The following is a 20788-nucleotide window of genomic DNA, read 5'->3' on the forward strand; positions in this document are numbered from 1 at the left end:
ATTGAGTGCAAACACAATTGAAGGGCAAACAGCACATCAATGATGATGAGATTTGCAGCAGTCATTTTGGCTACTAATTAGCACCACTGGCAACAACATCAAGAGTAAAAAAATATCTTGTTAGCCTTTCCCATCAGACCTGAGTTTCTTAAGGGCACAGTCTTGATTATACTGCCAGTACTCAGACCAATGCCTTGCAAACAGTAAGTGCTTCATAAATGTTAATGAATGAGTGAGTGGGGCATGATGGTTAAATCACTGTTTGATGATGACATTTTTATATTTCAGATCCCCATCTGTCACTGTAAAATTTAACAATTTTCCCATTTTGATTGCCATTGACTTACTTTGCTGTGTATAATATGAACACATTTAATTCAGCAAACTTTTATGTGTCTATTATAGCAAGGTGTTTGGTAAATATAAGAGTGGTAAGAGTTAGTATTTCTCTTCAAGAAGTTCATAACCTAGATGGGAGATTCAGCATTTAGGAGACACTCAGATACTAATTGCCTTGTGGATAGAAGGATGAATACATTAACTAAAGAATGAGAAAATGCATATGTGAATATAATACAAGATAGAGTAAAAGAAATGATAGAAAAGAGTTATTTTAAAATTTCATTGAGGGTTTCAAAGGAGGAAGATATCTGGAGAGGCTTCCGGGAAAAGGAAAGTCTTTTAGAAATCTCAACAAATTGAGCAGAGGTACAGGAGGAGAGAACTAAGAAGGAAGGCAGCTAACAGCAAACAGCCCACTGAGGGTGGGACCCGGGCCGAGTGCAGTGCAGCAGCAGCAGGAGCTAACCTGGGAACAGTAACAACCCCATGACATGTGCATCATCATTATCCCTGCCTCAGTGAGGAAGAAGCTGAATCACTGGGGAGTCAGTAACTGCAGCTCAGGCAGGTAGTGAACGACGGAGCCAGGATTCAAACCCAGACAGCTTGGGGCCTTGACCTCTATGGCTCTGCATGACAAGAGGGCAACACTCTTTTTTTTCCTTTGCTTCCTTGCTGCTGTTATGTTCTAGACTGAGTGTCCCTGAACCTGGGAGTTGGTATATCTCTCCTGATCCTGATCAATTGGCCCTAGCAATCCAGGCATCGGGTCTCCGTTAAGAGGATGTCTCTGGGAACACCTAGCACAATGTCAGGCACGTGACAGGAATTCAATATGTGTGAATTTCCTCTTCCTGTAATGGTCTCAATTTCTGATTAGCCTGTGCTGATATTCAGTAGTGTGTAAGGCTATGGCTGTACTAATTGTCAAAATATTTCCATACCAATCAGTAAAAAGATGTTGTCTTTTCTGCTACCTCAGATACCCAGGCCCTTTGTATGGGACCACTGGGGACCTTCCTGTGATCAAACATCTAAAAGATTGATGCTTGACACAGCCAGAGGTCTCTAGGATTCACTCCTGAGCTTTGTCCTGGGTTTGTTCTGATTGTTTGGGATGCAGCAGTCCTGGTTGTTAAATATTTTGAGTATCATTTCCTGAGCTATTCATTTCTGAGATTATTCAGAGCAATTGGGATTCACTGTCCACTTTGTCTTGTAGCCATTTGGTCCTCTTGGAAGAGCAACAGAAAGTTGGTTAATTGTTACTTGTTAACTGTTATTGTTCATGTTTATTATGTCACAGGAGTCCAGGTACTATAGAAGAAAGTGGTGAGTTAAATGACGGTTTTGAAAAAAGATTGTTCTCTCTGGTTCAGGCCGCTCCTCAGAGGGAGTTGCAAGGTCATTGCTGGGAGCTGTCGGTTCTGAGTAAGTCCTAAGGTGCTTCTGTTTCTGTCATCCAGCTGTGTCCACCGGCCCTGTGGGGAGCAGGACAGCTGTGTGCCATTGCTGCTCGATCACGCCAATGTGGCAAACTGTACCTCCAGTGGCCCAGGTCACATGAAGTGTGCTATCACCTGTCAAAGGGGGTTTGCGCTACAGACCAGCAGTGGACAGTACCTCAGGCCCATGCAGGTGAGTTGGATGCCCACGGTCATCAGGACCAAGCTCCTGGGGAGGGAAGCTATTCATGCTCTTCTCCCTGGCTGGACCAGGGAAGGGCAAGTGTTTTTAAATCATTTGAAAGGAGAAAATGGGGGCTGTAACATGCAAAGAGCAGTAACATGCAAAGAGCAGTATGGTTTAATAGGAATGCAAGGTATATAAGAGAATGTGCAATTCTGATGAGCTAGGGTGCACACCTCTCCCCAGGTGGGCAGTCGTCAGGAATGCTTATTTCGCTCTTTTCCCTTGTTTTTGTCTTCCTATCAGAAATTATGTTCCCCACGTTCGCCTTCAAGATGAGAAGGCCACAGTTTAGGCTTGTCCATAATTTGCAGGCAAGTTCGATTTCAATAAACTTGTCTGGGGCCATTGTCCACTCCCTCTCCAACCCTCCGTACAAGAAGGCTGGTGAAATGGGCCCAATGTTTTTCCCAAAAGCTTTAAATTACTCAGGCCGAGGTTCTATCATGATTCTAGCTTTGGCTGAATTTTCCAAATTTCTGCAGGCTCCATTCCAAATTTCTATAGCACCTTTTTTAGGATTTCAAGGTGGTTTGGAGGTAGTAGAAGATATTGGTTAAGAGCATGGCTCGAGAGACCGATCTGAATGAAATTTTGGCTTCACTATGTAATAGGTGTGTAATTTTTGGTAAATAAACAAACAAAAGAAACTAACTTCTTTAAGCTTTTCTCCACATTTGTACAATAATTAGAACAGGAGCACTTATCTCATTGAATTATTATGATAATTGATTAGAAATAACTTAAAAGCTTCTAGTGAGATGATAGGCACATTAACACTGTTAAACTGCCATTATTATGAGCATGATTCTGTATTCTTAACTAAGAATTTTGTTTTCCATCTTTACTTTAGTGAGTTTACAGAAAAATTTTAAACATGAAATCAACCATTAGAAAACATGTCTCTCTTACGAAAGGACACACTAGGCAGAAGATCGTGGTACTCGGGAGAGAGAACCAGAAAGATGTGGTATCACGAGGAAAGAGCGGACACATGATTGTTAGTCAGATATCAATGATTTGGGAGACTGGAATTTTTTTCATTTTGTGCCAATCGATTGCTTAACAGGTTGTGAACCTTTGGGAGAATTTCACTTGCTTCGAGATGGTCAGGATTTAAAGACACGATCTTTGGTTTCAGATGGTTTAGATTCTGCCTTGAGAGAAACAGTGTTAATGTACCTCAAGGCACCAACTTTTTTAGTCTAAAAGGCAGAACTCTTATCAACTGATCTTAACCTATCTCAACTCAGACAAGGGTATGTCCATATCAGAAAAGAGGTAGAATGAAAAAAAAGCAGGGACCGAATACACTTGTGTAATAGGTAAAGAAGGGGAGAGAAGTTTAATGTTTGCAATGCATTAAAATTAGGAGCAAATTCAAGACAAAACTGACAATACCTAAACGAAGCCAGGAGAAAAACCAGGCAATCTATGCAGAGTTTGAGAGATGTTCTTTAAATGATTAGTGGCTCGTCGTGGTTGGAACTAGACTTCCAGGCTGTATAAGGTTGTAAGGGACAGAATCTGGGCTGGGAGGAGGGAGGTGGGAGCTCCCCCTCTGCCAACCATATGTGGAGGCAGCAGCAGAGCTCTCCAGCTGACCCCTGACCACTCCTGTCGCCCGAGGCTGGCCCCATGAACAAAATTATACAATCCCACTTGTGATCACAAGACAGTGGAGATATTTGCTTTTCGTTGACACAAGAACTGAAACTAAACAGAAAAATGTGTCTGGCTTTGAATTGGGTCCTTCTGGCAGGCAACAGGGAAACATTGGGAAGCAGGGGGGAGCAGGCAGCCAGGAGTCGGTGTCAAGGGTGACAGGTGCCTTGGGCAGTCATTTCACCTTTGGCTTTGGTGCCACTGTGCTCTCCTGGTGATGGCTGGCTCAGCCACAGAAGCTCCCCTCTGTCTGACCTTGGGTAACCCCATGGCTAGAGTGACTGCTGCCCTTTTTCCAAACAAGCCATGAACTTCGAGGTCTCTAGGTCCCTGCTCATTCTTTCCTCCCAACATGGACATCTTCTTCTCCCACCGCTTCGGGCTGCTGGGGAGTCTTGATCCTTGTCAAAGGCCTGTTCCTACTCTGCGAAACTGCCCCAGGTGCTCTTCCTCCCCGTCCCTGCTCCAGCTCCCATGGCGCTGTTGTGCCATCACACACAGCGTGGATTATATGACATGGCTTTATTTTTATGTGTTTATATTTTCTTTCTTCTTGATCCGAGTTTTCTACTTCTTTTATTTTATCATTTGCATTCTTTATATTGTATTCTCCCCAACCATTATAAAACAGAGCAGGATTTACTGATAAAAATGTATCTCTAGCAGTTTTCTCTTTACTTCCTTTTCTGCCCTCCTATCTCCTTTTCTCCTTCTTTCCATTCTTTCTCCTTCAGATGTTTTCTGAGCTACTGTTTCAACATGAAATTTGCTGCTCTGGTGCATTTTTAGCTCCTTGAGGGTATCTTGTTTGGTACAGGACCTGGCCCTGCTAGGTGCTCAATAAATATCTCTTTATTTAATTAGCAGCAGCGTGCTCTAGGCTACCCCACTGAAAGGAAAGGCCCCATGAAATGGTTAGAATCTCTCACATTTAACTGCAAGATTTGGAAGGTGCCTTGTATGCATTAGCTCTCAGCTGTTCTTAGGTACTATGTGCCATCCTCAGTGAAAGTAATTTTTTTAGTAGCATTATCCCTTGGTTTATTAATAAGGATGCCAACAGGAAACAGATGACATGCTGGCAAGTTGGAAATTTGAGAGAATTTAATAAAGGGATTCCTTTTAAAGGTGTGGGCAGGATACAGGGAAATCACAAGGAGATGGTGCAGACTCCCAGGGTGAAGCTCTGTTATCACCCCCAGGGCTGAAAGGTCTTCTGTAGGAGCAGCAGAGCCAACAGGAAGAAAGAGCAGAAGCCGTTCAGAGAGGGCTGGGTGGGGATGCAGCCCGTCTGCAGGGACCGCCTGGGAGGGAGTAGGAGGAACAAGCACCCCGGCCTCCCTTTTCTCTCTCCCTCTCCCATCTGCTGCCTCTGTGTTCTGGGGGCTGAAGCCAGGCACCAGTCAGAGGCATGAGACCCGCAGGGGCCAGTGTCCCTGGGCACAGAGCAGGGTGGAGAAAGGTAGAGAACAGATCTGGAGGAGCAAGTGGAAGGCAGCCAACAGAGTTGGCCAGCAGGAGCACTGCCATTTAATGACTCTCTTACACTAACAGGCCCCTTTCATCCGCGTCATAACTGGGTATTGTGAGACTGTATATTAAGATAATGAGGCATAAAGAGGGAGAAAGGCAAAATAATTTTACCTGTTTTGAATGTTTGGACAAATAATCACCGGGACTCTTCCAAAGCCTGGAAACTATTCTGATAAGCCTTTTTATGTGACCTTGACAGAGGCAAATTCTCTGTTTCTAGAAGGAAATTCTTCTCACATGTTCCTCTGGGCACTGGGACCGGGACGTGAGCTGCATGCCCATTGACTGTGGCGTTCCCGATCCGTCTTTGGTGAACTATGCAACCTTCTCCTGCTCAGAGGGAACTGACTTTCTGAAACGCTGCTCAATCTCTTGTGTCCCACCAGCCAAGCTGCAAGGTACTGTGTGGCCCACCAGAAACTGTGTGCAAGTTCTCTTCAACCCTTCATGCTTTGGGATACTGTGGGGCTCTTTTCTTCACCCCAGCACCCTTGCCATTTGCTCCGCTCTGCCACTCTCTTCTGAAAACACTAGCAAAGTCCCAATGGGTGACACCGTCCTTGGCCCCTGCCTATCTGGAAGGATGCATTGGCTCAGGATCTCATTAATGAGAGAAACTCAGACTTCGCTTTGTTTTTATTGGCCTGTATGCATCCTGGAATCATTCCAACGAGCACAGTTTTCCTGATAATATTAATAATCAAGATACATTTTATCTTGCACATTTTAAAATTTATTATTTACAACCATCCTATGAGTCAGGTGTGTTTAGTTCTATTTTATAGATAATTTGTTCCTGGCTATACTGCTAGTTAAAGATAAAGATGGGGTAAAACCTGCTGTAACTGTCCCCCACACCTTGCTCTTTACCTAACTAGGCTTCTTAGAATTTGGTGTGTCTGACGGTTACTTAGGAGGCTTGTTACCAATGCAGATGCTTTAACCTTACTCTAAGAGATTCTGATTTAGTAGGTCTGGGATGGGCTGGTGATGCTATTGTGAGGAGTCCCTGGATTGCATTAGGAGAAACCGTGAATTGTACTGAGGCATATAGTATGTGTTTAAGCATAGAACTCTGCATCCAAACTGCTTGGGTACAAACCCTGACTCTGCCCCTTACTAGCTTGAGCAAGGTGCTGAACCCAATTTCCTCATCAGCACAATAGGGGATAATAACAGGATCTATTTCATGGGGTTGTTTGAGATTTGGAGTTTACGTGGGTTAGTACATGTAAAATGCTTAGAAAAGTGCCTGGTATATAATAAGAACTATAAAAGTGTCATCTATTATTATTTTAATGCTTCCCATGATACTGTCACTGCTATATTTTTATTATTTGTAGGTAAAAAGGGAAGTAATGATTTGGTCAATAGCCTTTCTTTCATTCATGTCAAGAAATATTTATCTGACCTCTATTCTGTATAAGAGAACACACTGGATGCTCTATGGGTAAAAAGTTATAGGACAAACACTTGACGTGAGATTTTAGAGATGCTGCTCAACAAAGAATAATATGACTTTTGAGGATCGCCAGTATGTTGACAGGTTTTCATTCTTTCTTTAAACTTTCATTACATTTCTGGACTCTGTGTCCTGAGCATCCTGTGCTTCTCTTTCCTGGAGTCAGGACTGAGCCCGTGGCTGACCTGTCTTGAAGATGGGCTCTGGTCTCTCCCCGAAGTCTACTGCAAGCTGGAGTGTGATGCGCCCCCTGTTATTCCCAATGCCAACTTGCTCCTGCCTCACTGCCTCCAGGGCAACCACGACGTGGGCACCATCTGCAGATATGAATGCAAACCCGGCTACTACGTGGAAAGTGCTGGAAGTAAAGTCAGGAAGTAAGTGAGATTTTTCCTGGTCTTCACAGTCGTGCCTACCCTCTCTCCTTGCTTTATTCCTTCATTTGCAAGTCTCAGATCATTGTTTCAGAAATAATATTAAGAACTTCTGGGTTGCCTGTTACTTGTTGTGTTTGTTTTTCTGTATAATCTCTGTTCACTTGCACAGATGTATTCTCCAGTCATGACAGGTAGGTGATCTGCTGTACTTTCCGTAAAGGTATTCTCTCCCACAGGAGATTCCACAGTCTTGCATAGGGGCTTTTAAAAAGAATTTCTGCCCTAATTTTATAGCTTTCCTTGAAAGTAAGTGTTAGGAGCTTCCCAAGCATTACGCATGCCACTTGAATCCAACTCTGTGCTGGCATATCCCCTTCAGCACAACGTACAATTGCAGGCTCTGGGAAAAACTGCATTGCCTGCTCTACAGTTCAGGCACTTATTAGCTGTGTGACATTGGGAAGGTTACTTTCTCTGCCTCGGTTTTTCATCTGTGCAATGAGAATGATAATAATAATAATATCCCCTCTTAATCAACTGAGCAACCTCAAGCAAGTTACTCAACTCTGTACATGTCAGTCTCCTTTGAAAACTGAGGATAATGACCCGTCAGAGTGTTGAGTCAAGGGTTAAATTAGATAACGCATATTCAGCCCTGGCTTGTGCCAATTACTCATTGAATGGTTTCAAAAAAAGAAGTTTTTCCTGAGCAAACAAAACACAAAGCTTTTGGAAAGAGAAATTCCTTGTATTTAGTAAGTAGTAGCTATTCTTTCCTGACCATAAATTGTGTAGGTACAGGAGAAAATCCAATTCATTTTTTTACTGGGGACTTAGTTTAAAGCCTGGCCATACGTGTCCTTTTTTTTTTTTTAAGGTTCTTTTAAATTAACTAACAAAATTCCAGTCATGGCATTACCAATGATGCCAGGAGATACAAACTTTGCTTGTAAGCTAGAATTCTCTAAGGGGACAGAAGAAAATCATGAAACTTTCTCTCTGGCTGGCACTTAGCCTTCCACTAGTAGATCCCCAGACATGCTTATATGGGGTTCATAGAGCAATGGCCTTGCCCAGAGCTTTCCACTACAGAAAAGCCTGGGGTCTCATACTTGGGAGAAGAAGAGCCAGCCCCCTCCCTATCCCCTCAGCCAGAGGGAAGAGCCAGGCTGATTAGAACATGAGTGATACCTATGAAAAATTCATAGGAGGCAGCACTCTCTGGTTCAGTGGACTCTAGCAGGTGTAGTAAACAGTTTTTGACAATGGACAGCACATTTGCATGTGATTTTCATGGGATCTAGATGCAATTTACATAAGCATGCATTGACAGGCAGTGAGTGCCCAAGTAATCTTTACGTGAGAATGTTATTATACCTAGTCTGGAGCTGCTGTTTCTGGCTTTGTTTTTCTTTCTTCTTGTCTCCTTTTTCACACACCAGCAGCCACATCAGTTATCTGCAGAACAGTGCAGTGAAGCTTAATTGAAGGGGAGAGAAACGTCTCAGGACCAGGAGGAATTAAGAGTAGACAAATCATCACCAGCTCTCTGGGCCCATGGCTGAGCTTTATGTTGGAAAAAATGAGGCTTTCACCCAGAACTGTGGGGTTTCTGTCTCCCCTCTTCATCCCAGCCCCCAGGCAGGGGCACGTGAGGGCCATTTGTGGACACAGCTTTTCTGGCTGAGAAACTGGACACTTGCATCACAACGTCAGCATCAGTTTTGGCTTAAACATTTACATTCGCAAGCACCGTGCTGAGGAGAGCTTAAATTATTTACCGCACTGTGTAAACTGATTAAATCTTGGTTACACCTGTTTACATAGCAGGCAGCGGATTGGGAATCAGAAGTGTGTGAGTCAGACGTAAATCACTGTCACTTGCCGCTTGTGTTTACCCAATGAACTATGTCAGCCTTGTTCCTCACATCTGGAAAAAGCCCAGCATTGTACAAATAGGGCCCTGAAATTCTTTCTAGGACATGCAGGGGTGAAGAGAAGAAACTGAGAAAATCAGGCAGGGAAATTGATCCAGAGAGAGTGGGCACGTGCTAATTTTTTGCAGTTGTACAGCGTACTGAAAAAACAAACATGTGGTTAGATTTGCAACTTGTTTGCATGACCGAGAGCGATATACTCCATATCCACGTGTCTCAGTTTTTGCCTTCGTCATATGGGAGGTAGTAATTTATATTTCTATCCAACAGTATTGTTTTGAGGCTGAAAGTTGGGTAATGTACTGAAGGCATTTTATCAACTATGACGTTCAATGCATATGCTGTGCTAGATATTACTTTCTGTCCATTTCTTTTTAAAAGAGGAAAACAACTACCAAAATAGCAGTCAAGTACATTCCCTTCCTGCTTCTTCTCAAGTCTATCATTTCAAGAGAAAAGAAAGATAAGTGCTGCATTTGACTGTCTCTGCGATCCCTGTTCCAGCTTTGTCCTGTTCCGCCTAGGGGTGTCAGGGATGGTACATTCATTGCATGCATGCTGTATGCCAATCTTGGGGTTAGGAATAAAGAAAGACCTGGGCAGTTAAACCTCAAAAACGGGGTCAGGATCTCGTTGTAGCATAGTTGGCCATATCCTCCCTCTTCAAACACCGTCTCTTTAATTCTGTTCTGTCTCGCTTCCTGATTTTCCTTCCTCCTCTGTGTCTCCTCCTTTTCTAGCTTTTTTCTTCTCCCCATTTCTTCATCGTTGGTGTTTCTGTGAGTTCTCTTTTCTCTCTTACTCTACACACTTGTCAGGGATGAAGCTCATTCACCCTGTGGCTCTGATCACTGTCCACATGCTGGTGATTCCTAAATCCGTACCTCCCACTGTAGTCTCTTCCCTTAAAGGCCCCGAGGCCCATTAGGCCAACTGTCTGTGGATACAGCCACTTGGATATCTCACCTCATCTCAAACTCTTAACTATACAAAACAGAGACTATTATAATTTCTTCCAAGTCTACACCTCTTTGTGTTCCCTGAGGCTGGTTGAGCTGGGTGCCTGCCCATCACCTGAGATTTCCCAATGTCTTCCAACCTCTCCTCCATCATTAACTCCCACTGAATGTCACTATTTCACTGACTGTCAGATACGCCCACTTCCCCGCACCCTCCTGCCATTTCTCTATAACAGGCCACTGTCATTTTTAACTTCTGAACTGATCTTTCTGACTCCAGTCTTTCCACTTCAACAATTCTCCACATTATAGTAAAAATGGTCTTCGAAAAAACTCAAATCCAATTATAGTGTTTCTCCACATAAAACTGAAAGACCAGCATTTCTCCCTTTTCATGTACGGTACAAAAGAAAGAGTTAAAGTTAAAATAGTTTCAGGGTCCTACTAGACTTATCTGCACCTTGCTTATTTTCCAGCTCTTTATCTCCCACCGTCTTCCCTGGGAGAGCCCTTCCTCCAGCTGTTACACACACCTCTTATAGCACAGGCTCTAATGCTACTGGACTTCTTTTATGTCTTCACAGAAGCCATGGCTAGCTCTCCTCTGTGCCTTCAAACACGCTATTCCTTCTGCCCAGAGCCTTTTCTAACGGTGACCTTTTGCTTGGCTGACTCCTACACTTCTGTTTTTAGCATAGGTATGACTTTTGTTTGGAGAGTCTACCAGATCTCCCCAGACTGCAGGAAAGGCTCTTCCTATAGGCTCCTGTTGCACGTGGAACTTCCCTGATGACATCATTTATCCAACTGTTTACAAATGATCCGATTACTCATCTATATTTTCTAATAGACCATGAATATTTTGTTTAGCATCATGTACCCAGGGGCTAGTGTATTTACTGGTAGGTACTCAGTAAATACTTTCTGAATGCATGAAAGCATTGCATTTGTAAGAAAACTCACAATAGGATTTTGATGTTAAAATTGATGCTAAAAAAATGGTAAAGGAAAGAGGAAGTCTTTCTTATGAAGTGATAGAGATCTCTCTTTCAAGTGCTTCAGAACAGAAGACAACTTCAAAAACGTTGTGTGTGTTTTTCTTATAGCAATTATCTCAGAAACATAGACGAATTGGTCATTCTCCAAAGACAGTTGTAATTTCATTTATTCCACAGTCGTTTACACTTGATTAGCACAACTCTGCTAAGTAACAGAAAAAGGATTAGACTTCTCAACCAGCTCACTAAAACAATAGTTCTCATACTTTGCTGCACATGAGAATCACCCAGAGAGATTTTAAAAATCCTAATGTTCAGGCTACACCCCAAACCAATTACATCAGAATCTCTGGGGGTGGGACCCAGATACAGGTATTTTGCAAAGCTCCCCGAGTCACTACAACATGCGGCCAAGGCAGAGAAGCACTGGTCTAGTGAAACCTTTGTTTCTGCTAGAATGTCAGTCATGAGATTTCGACTTTCTTAAATATCCAGAGTAAAGTTTGTCTTTTTTCAAAATTAAGGTAGCAGCACTTTTGAATGGCAGGTTTTTACATGTCTCTTGAGGTGTGTTCATTTTTGAAGATGATAGAGAAAATACAGCTCCAAAGAGCCTGTAAAGTTTATGTAGTTTCGGGATTTCCTTCCCCTTCTAGTACATGCAACTCTCCTTTAAGCCCTTCTCTTTTTCTCTCATGCAATTTACTGCCACATACACACCATAATTAATCATTCCTTTGTTGTTTCATTAACCTGACTCCCTAGGAAGCTAAAATAAATGTATTTGACTTGTATTTTATCAAAAGACCATATTATAGTCTCCCTTATCTTTTCGCTTCCATGGTTGCCTTTTTCTCATTACATGTTATCGCTATGTGTGAAGGTTAGGTTAACCTCATTAGGGCCCGTGATTAATTTAACATCTAAATTATTCCAACCTTCTAACTTTACTTAGACAATCTCTCGTTCTATGAGTCATTCATCAAGATGTCATCTGTAAGGTACTGCGGTTGTCAGATCTTCTTGAGGATAGTTGTAAATAGCCATCCTCTCTGAGAGTTGCCTGTGGTATCAACTTTTCCAAAGTGCATACATCTATTTAAGTTCTATAAAGACAAATGTAGGTCAAGACTGCAATAAATAGGCCACAGATCGTGACTATCTATGGTTTAATGAATGTTTGGTTGGTAAAGGCCTTCAGTGGAGCCTTGTCTAATCTGACTGTGGGGAGAGCCTGGGATGGGCTGGAGCTAGGCTTGTATACTTGACCCATCTCTACACAAATAGAAACATTGTTTGTGTGGCAGAGAGTTAAGTGTAAAGCCTTGGCTCTGTTCTATTGAACTGATGAGGAAGATGATGGAGATGACGATTCATCATTGTGTGGTACATGTGCTATGTATTTTGCATAGGTTATCCCATTTACTTCTCATGACAAAAAATACATTTTATTATTAACAAAATAATAGCATAACACATTGTGATATACTTCTACATGATTTGGTATATTACAAAGATTATAATACATTTTAGTATATTATCATCCACTATTGCAGATGAGAAAACTGAGCCTTGGGGTGTGGTTAAGTAGCCTTCCCAGGATCACTTAGTCAGTAATGGAGAAGTTGGGGATTAAAACCATTCTGACTCCAAAACCTGTGCTCTTGGCTAACAAGGCTTTTGATCTTCAGCAAATCACTTCATTTCTCTTTTTCCATGTTTGCAAAATAAAGAAAAACCTTGGCTTACTTCTAGCTCTAAAAGTCTATATACAGAACCAATGAGAAGAGCCAACACTTTGGTGTAACACCATTGAGAGAAGTGATGCATAACAACTTATTACCCTTAGGAAAAAAAAAAGCAGTGATATATTATTTAAAAAACAAAAAAGCAATAATATAAACACAAATACGCAAATACTACACAGGCATGAACTTAGTAGACAATACTTAGGGAAATCATAGGGTAATACTTGGAAAACTTTTGGTCTGAATGAACAGCCAAGGTTTATTCTATTTTTCTCGACAGGTTTTTGTCATTCATTCTCCATTCACACCCAAGAGGACTGGATCTAGGTCTCCCTTGAAGATAAAGAATTGGGGAAATTTTCAGGATTTCCAGAATTGAGTTTAAAAATTAAGTGCTTTTCTAAAGCTTCTAAAGATGACGATATAATCAAATGGCTAAAAAGGGTTTCTTTAGTCCAAGATTTATCTCCTGGCTTAGTGGTCAATTATGCAGGTTTTGGGGTTGGTTAGATCTAAATTTGAATCCCTCAACTATTTACTAGCTCTTTGACCTTGAGGAAGTTACTGATCTGTACTGAACATCACTATTCTTATTTGCAAAATGGAGATAATAGGTGTACTTAAAGGTTTCTGTGAGGATTAAATGAGATAATAGATGGAAAGAATTGAACAATTTATTGTCATCATCATTATCATCATCATCATCACCATCATCACCACCATCATGGTTTCCAGCAGGTCAATGCCCCTTACAAAGTAACTTGCTGCCTGGGGTACCCTTCTGGTGTGTTTAGCATGGAAACTTCTTTAACAAGGAATAATGCTCAGCTACATTTTTTATCAGTGGCTATTGTCTCCCATCCATGGTTGGTCTCTATGCTCCAGAAAAACAGCATAAAGACCAGGAAGACTGGAATTGGCATTCTAGGTGGGAGGTACAGGTCTGCAGTTACCAGCTGGGAGTAGAAGTACATTTCCCCTGCCTAGAAAAGAAATGCACATCAAGATAAAAATTTATTAAATTTTGAAAAAGTTCACTTTCCTCCCCCAATCAGAATTCTCTCTGTATGCTCCTTGTCACTCTGCTGTCAACTCAGTGAGTTACCCAATTACTACAGTGGCTTTAAGAAAAGAAAAAGGGGGATGTGGGGAAATAGAAATGGAAATAAAATAGTTAGCACGATGAAGCTGGACATACGTAAAACATTAAGGTGGGGAGATAAGGTCAGGCTGGTCTGCAAGGAGAAGGGCAAGGGTATGTCCTGGAGACGTTACCTGGATTTTCAGGCTCCTGTTCTTTGTGAACCATAGCTTGAACCTCTGAGCTTCAACTGATTTTATCCTCCTATAGGAAGGAAAAGAAAGACTTGGCTAATGAGCTGCAAATGTGCATTTAAGGTCATGCTAAAACTTCTTTAGTATCCTGGGTACATCATTTTTTAAAAAAATCAGTAAAATAATCGGCCTACTTTTTAAGCTCTGTGTCATAGCGTTGTGCATATACATATAAAATATGTGTTAAATCTATATGCATATATACACATTGCTATCTGTGATTTGCTAAGTAAGAAACACACTGTAATCTCTGTGTACACTCCTGCGTCTGTGAGAAATGGAAATTTGTTTCCTTTCCATTAAGACCTTGTCTGGCTTTATAATTAGTGTTTATAGTAGATATATTCAAAGTTTATCCTTGGAATCCTCAATTCTCTTGCCATTGTAGGACAATGTGAGCTTCAGGCTAATTTATTACAGCCTTTTTTGGCTTCAAAGCAACTGAACGTCTGCTTGGAGCCTTGGCCACTCAAGAACACACCTGGGTGCAGGCCAGCTCGCTGCCGCAGGCTTCCCGGCCCCGCTGAGTGGCACGCAGGCCCTGACTTCAAATACGGCACGTGTCGAACTCATGCATTTTCCATGAACTTCGGCTCCAAGCTAGGGAGCATCTTATTGTAAATCTTTCTGTTTTATATTAACTACATATTTTTTTTAATAATCAGAAAAAAAATTTTTGAAATCTGAATAAGAGCTTATTATTTACTTGTATAAGCCAGTAGGGCTTTCATCAATGCATCATTTCACCCCCGATTCTCTTTTCTTATCTGCCTTTTCCTACCCCACCTGTGCCTCAGGCTCCTGCTTCCCCTTCCTTCAGCCTAGTGGGTGAACATTTTGGTTGTGACCTTGCCTTTGCTCTCTAGTGATGGGGTCAGGTCAGGCCAAACTGATTCATAAACTGTCTCCTGAGGGATTGTGGGTGGGACAGAAATATGAAGAATTAAGTAGGGTGGGAAGATTGAGTAGGATGTCAACATCCCACAGTCATCTCACACACACACACGCACACAGAAAGAGAGAGAGAGAGAGAGAGAGAGAGAGAGGAGAGAGAGAAGTGTGGCTACATAGATCCTTTGGTCATCAGGACTAGCTAATAATTTCTGCTGCTTGGTGAGCATGTGCAATTCATTGTACCGTCTGCTTTAAATGCACTACTAACTCATTTAATCTTCTAACGACACTGTGGAATGTATGATTATCTGTGAATGTATGATTATCTTCATTTTTCAGATAAGAAAACCGTTAAGTGATCATATAAAGTTAGAGACTTATTAACAGCCAAGACTGGAGTTCTGGCATTAGTCTCCTGATGCCAAAGCACCTGCTAACAGCTACTCTGCTGCACTTTCTTCCTGGTGACAGTCACCCAGAGCAGCTGGACCGCTGCACGATGCCAAAGGCCACTGTGACTTTTGATTCTTCCTCTTCAGTCAGGGAAAATGGCAAGGAAAATGTTAATCAGCCCTTTTCCTTCTAGGCCACATGAAGGTATGTGATGTCAGGAGGACGGCAAATGCAGTATTCACCTGGGTAGATCCCAAGCTCTTAGGTGTGCTACAGCTTTCCAGAAGTTCTAATAACATGTTAGTGGGTTTAAGTCTTATCGTTCCTGTGGCTCTGGACAAGGGACCATGCAAAGAATTTTGCCTTCTTGAAGGGCACAGTGACATGCGGTGGTTGATTAGGTTAATTCCCAGGTGACGGTGTGGGTATGTGTAAATACCTGTGAGCACTTTTGATCACACCTGTCTGTAAGTTGGGCTGTCCAGGCACAGTGATATAACAATACCTGGAGGAATTTTTGTACTGAAAACTTTGTGAAGATGGAGAAAGGATTTCTTACAAGTGAGAGAACCTACCCCCAAAATTGAATTTATAGTTTGTTCCCTTTTTCTCCCAGAATTTTGTCCCACTGAACTTCCCGCAGGCTTTTCCCCCTGCCCTGACTCTTCGCCAGCACAGGTGGAGAAAGCAGGAAGGAAGGAGAGAGGGGGGGATATGTGTACTTTTCTCCATTTACACTTTTGTCCTAGACTTTGAACATGCACTACCTTTCACACATCTGTGTTCTTACATGCACCGTGTCCTTCCACCTGGCATTCTCTTCTCCTCCTCTCTACTTAATGAGCCCACCTCAAAGTGTTCGTTTGCTGATATCCTTCTTGTCTTTAGGCAGCATTGGCTCCCTCTTTGGGCTCCTGTAGGTCAGTATTCTGGCCCTATTATAGGGTTTATATTTGTTTCTAAAACTGCAGGACCTAATATAATGAATAGGCATATACAGTCTGCTCAGTGAATATTTGTTGAATGAACATATGAACGGAAAAATTATTGAATGGTAAAATATGTTGAAGGCAAGAGGTTCCTATTAAATGTTTCCATGTTTCAGGTCCAATAACTCCTGCATGTCAATGTAATCTCCATTTCCTCAAATACGCACCAGGAACGATTGATATCAGGACTCTGGAGAATAATGTTAACAGCCATTGTATACATTTGGATGTAAATCACATGCCTTGAAGAAACCTCAGTTGTTTTTAGATCTGGGAATAAGCTGAGCACATTTGGTAGAAAGAATCCTGTCAGCTGAACCGAGAATAGATGAGAGAGATAAAACAAACAAACAAACAAACTTACTAACTAACTCATGGAAAAAGATGAGGTGGGGGTTGTTGAACTTGAAGTGGGAGAGTCTGGGTGTGGATAATCAGGACAGCAGCAGTGGAAGATGGGGAGGGGGTCCCAAACTTGAGTTGAGGTGTTCAGACCTAGGGGCAGGGTGTTATTGCACCGGCCAATGTAAGATTTAGCAGCAGAAAGTCCAAACATAGAAGCGAGGGGTGGGGCATAGAAGCAGAGCAGGCCGTACACTTTTAGGAGTTAGCAGTTTGCTTAAGCTGACAGAGCAGCTCTATTTTACATGGAAGAAGAGCCTTGTAGCTTTTTTTTAAATTCAGAGAAGAATGGAAGGCCAAAGCCAATACATCTGGTTGGATGGTCCTGCTGGTTCTATTTCTTGTCTGGTAGGAAGGGCTAGGGCAGGACATGGGAGGCTTCAGAGTAGAGAGTGCAGACTAGCTGTAATAGGATGTGGACTGGCCATGTCTGAAGTCTGCCTGCTCCCCATTTAGGATATTGGCTTGAGAAATCAGGCCTGCAATTTGTTAAGAGGAAAACTGGCCTGGAGTTTGGAAGTACTGATGTTCTATTTGGGGTGGGATAGAGGGCTGTGTTTTTAAAAATGGTCTAGATCAGTACTTGTCAAACTTTAATACACACAGGAATCACTTTGGGATCTTCTGAAAATGCAGATTCTGATTGAGTCAGTCTGGGTGGATCCTGAGATTTATTTCTAACAAGCTCCCTTGTGGTTCCAACACTGCTGCTCTAGGGACCACACTGTGAGTAGTAACGGGCTAGACTATATTCTGAGTAAAGAGGCTTTCTAATTCAGTTCCAAAACTGACCATGTGTCAGGCAAAACACTTAATCAATTAACACTTCAGTTTCCTAATCTATATAATGGTAATAATGAAGTTGCCTCTCTCCCTTACGTCTCCATTTTAGGGATGTTCTGTTTGGTGGGATTCGGGGATCCTCAGTACAAATGCACTAAGTAAGGGGAGGAATATGAACACTTCCGTATTATGACATAGGTGTTGGCATCAGACTCATCATAGCACAAATCCCTACTCTGCCATTAACCAGCTAGATGACCCCAGGAAACCTTGCTTACTTCACCTATAAAATAAACATTCATACATTCATTGGACCAATATCTATGGGCATATTTTATGTACTAGACACTGTGCTGGGCACTGAAGAAATCATAGTAAATAAAGTCTTGCCCTCACCAAGCTTCCATTCCAGTGGGGAGAGACTGGCAATAAAGGAGTAAATCCAATAAACAAAATGATTACAGAATATGCATTCTATGAAAGGAACAAAGATGCTTTGATTGAAAAAAATGGTTAGAGGGGTACAATAAAGATGCTCTGGGGTGGTAAAAATTACTCTTAGATAGGAAGAAAGAGAAGAAGCCAGTCAGGAGAAGAGCAAAAAGAAAAGCATTGTAAGCAGAGAGAATGGCACCCATGTCCTATGGCAGTAAAGACCTTGGGTTGTGCTTGAGATACTAGGTCCAGTATGGGTGATGTGCATTAAAGAAGGTGAATGTGGCACTGAACGAGGTGGGAGAAAGTGGGACCAGATCATGCCGGGCCTCATAGGATAAAGTGAGAAGTTTGGATTTTATTTTTCATGCAACCAAAGCAGTTGAAATATTCTATGCAGGGAAATAACACATCCAATTTATTTATTTATTATTATGAAAGTTTCCTCCAACTGATGTTTGCTGACTGGTTGGGAAGGGATCCAGAGGAGTAGTAGGGTGTCCAGTTAGAGATGGAGGTTCTGGCTAGCACTTGTGGCTGTGGTGATGCAGAGGTATGGGGGAAAATTCCAGAAACATTTGGGAGGAACTGACAGGACTTGCTGATGGATTCAAGATCAGATGGGGGCTTGGGAGAAGGTAAGATTGAGAGAAAGAGTAGAGTAAGTGATTCTCTATGTTTCAAGTTTGAGCAACCAGGTAGATGGTGGGATGCTTTATTGAGCTGGGGTGACTGAGGAGAAGCATGTGTGGAGATATGGAAATCAAGAACTCAGAGAATAATAGTCTCTATTGCCCAGGGTGGGTTTCAGGACAAAATGATATAGATATATATTCTTCTGTACAGTGCCTAGCACTTAAGTGCTCAATATTTTCTTGTTTTTTGGTTATTGCTATTATTCATGAGGGACTACCCATTGTAGACAACAGACGCCTTTGATCAGCAAAGACATGATGATATTCTTGGACTCAACAAATCATACTTTCATTTTCTCCAATGGAAAATAAGTATTACCTTTTAAAACCCTGTAGTGGTGATAGAAGGATGGAGTAGACTCATGTGTGCCTCAAGCAACATCAATCAAACTTTCAGCCAAGTTTTGATTACAAGATCTTTATTTCTGGCAATGATGTAAGAAGCAGAAAGAGCACAGCTGGATTTTCAGCACTAGGTGGATACCACAAATTCTGGAAATTGGAAAAAGCACCTTCTAACTTGGAAATGTGGTGATTTGTTAGGAGAAGTTAGAGGGAAAATAAACACAAACCTTACTCTAACCCCAACCCCTCATGATGCCATTTACAGAGTAAGTAAGAAATCAGAAAGCAGGATCACTCAACTAACAACCCTGGCCAAAAGTCTGGGTGCTCAGCAAAGAGCAAACAGGACAGCTGCAGCTTTGTTAGGTGCATGGTCTTGCTCTCTGGTTTCTACACCTATGGCTTATTTTTACTAGTGTGGGAAGGTAACAGAGATTTTAGTAGTTTGCCAACCTGACTACACATGAAAACTACTGACAAGTTTAAAAATATAAGAGTCCTAGGCCAATCCCAGGAGATTTGTTTCAGTAGGCTTGGCAGTCTAGGTTTTTAAAATAGCTCCTACCTAATTCTGGTGAGGCTGCTCTACAAATGTAATTTGAAACAATTGGTCTACTGGTCGGGGTGTTATATTATAACTTGAAAACTTTGAAATCTATTCTTGCTTTTGCCAATGACTTGCTTGCTATGTGGCATTGGGCAAGTCACCTCCATGATTACTAGCGTGCAGTTTCCTGTGTGTAAAATGAGATGTGTTTAGCTTCCTGTATTCCACTGGGATGAAGAAAATATGGGGAGCTGACAGACAGTGAGTAGAATGTTTTAGGAATTGGTGTCCTGGCAAGTACTTTGCTCTAGTATTCAATGCCTTTGTTCTTTCAAATGCAAATCTATTCACTTCATGACTTGAAAGAGTCTCCGTGGGTTTTGATTCATACATTATGTGAAGGAGTTGGACCATTGTGAATAAACCAATTTTTTTTCATTAATGATCTTAAAAGAGTTAGAGGTTGTTCCTCAACATCACCAAAGAAATGCAGAGGCAGCTATGGCACCACTGGAGGTTAAACTCCTGCCATTGCTGTGTCTCAGTCAGTGTGAGCTGCTATAACAGAATACCGTAGACTGAGTGGCTTAAACAACAAACATTTATTCCTCACAGTTCTAGAGACTGGGAAGCCCGAGATCAAGGTGCTGGCAGACCCCTTCTTTGGTGAGAGCACTCTTCCTGGTTTGCAGATGTTGTCTTCTTGCTGTGTACTCACATGGCAGAGTGCAGATAAGGCAAGCTCTGTGTCTCTTCTTATAAGGACACCAGTCCCATCATGAGAGCTCCACCCTCATGACTTAATTACCTCTCAAAGTTCCCACCTCCTAATACATTGAGGGTTAGGATTTCACCAAATGAGTTTTGCGGGGGACACAAACATTCAGTGCACAACACTAAGTGACTGAAACATGACCAGGATGGGTGGCAGGATTTGGGCTTCAGTCCCCTTCAGGGGCCCTATGGGGAAACCAAACTTCTTGGAACTGGGAAGAATCCAGGACATCCTGAATTCCTGACACAATCACAATCACTTTTGGAACAAAATGGCCAGAACCAGCCATAAGTGGACAAGGGCGTCAAGCAGAATTAGACAGTCCTTGCTATTGGGTCATGAGGAACCTGAGGGTGGGATCTAGAGACCATTGTCTGACGCAGAGAGATGCAGAGGCTGGAGAGGCCTGTGGAGAGAGGACCATACAAGGCCAGGTTCTGTACAAGGGAGAAGAAAGTAGGAAGAAGTAGAAACCATGAGGCTGA

General features: G+C 42.1%; 1 protein-coding gene across 1 annotated transcript in view; it reads left to right on the forward strand.

Annotated features, from left to right (window-relative positions):
* The window catches only part of PAPPA2 (pappalysin 2), a 259746-nt gene that overhangs the window by 179527 nt on the left and 59431 nt on the right, over positions 1 to 20788 (forward strand). The window contains exons 14-16 of the mRNA XM_063106943.1: positions 1809 to 1980; positions 5450 to 5627; positions 6858 to 7068. Coding sequence (XP_062963013.1) covers positions 1809 to 1980; positions 5450 to 5627; positions 6858 to 7068 — 561 coding nt within the window. The remainder of the gene's footprint in view (positions 1 to 1808; positions 1981 to 5449; positions 5628 to 6857; positions 7069 to 20788) is intronic.

Source organism: Cynocephalus volans, chromosome 8 (genome assembly GCF_027409185.1).
Source record: "Cynocephalus volans isolate mCynVol1 chromosome 8, mCynVol1.pri, whole genome shotgun sequence".
In the NCBI taxonomy this organism is placed as follows: Eukaryota; Metazoa; Chordata; class Mammalia; order Dermoptera; family Cynocephalidae; genus Cynocephalus; species Cynocephalus volans.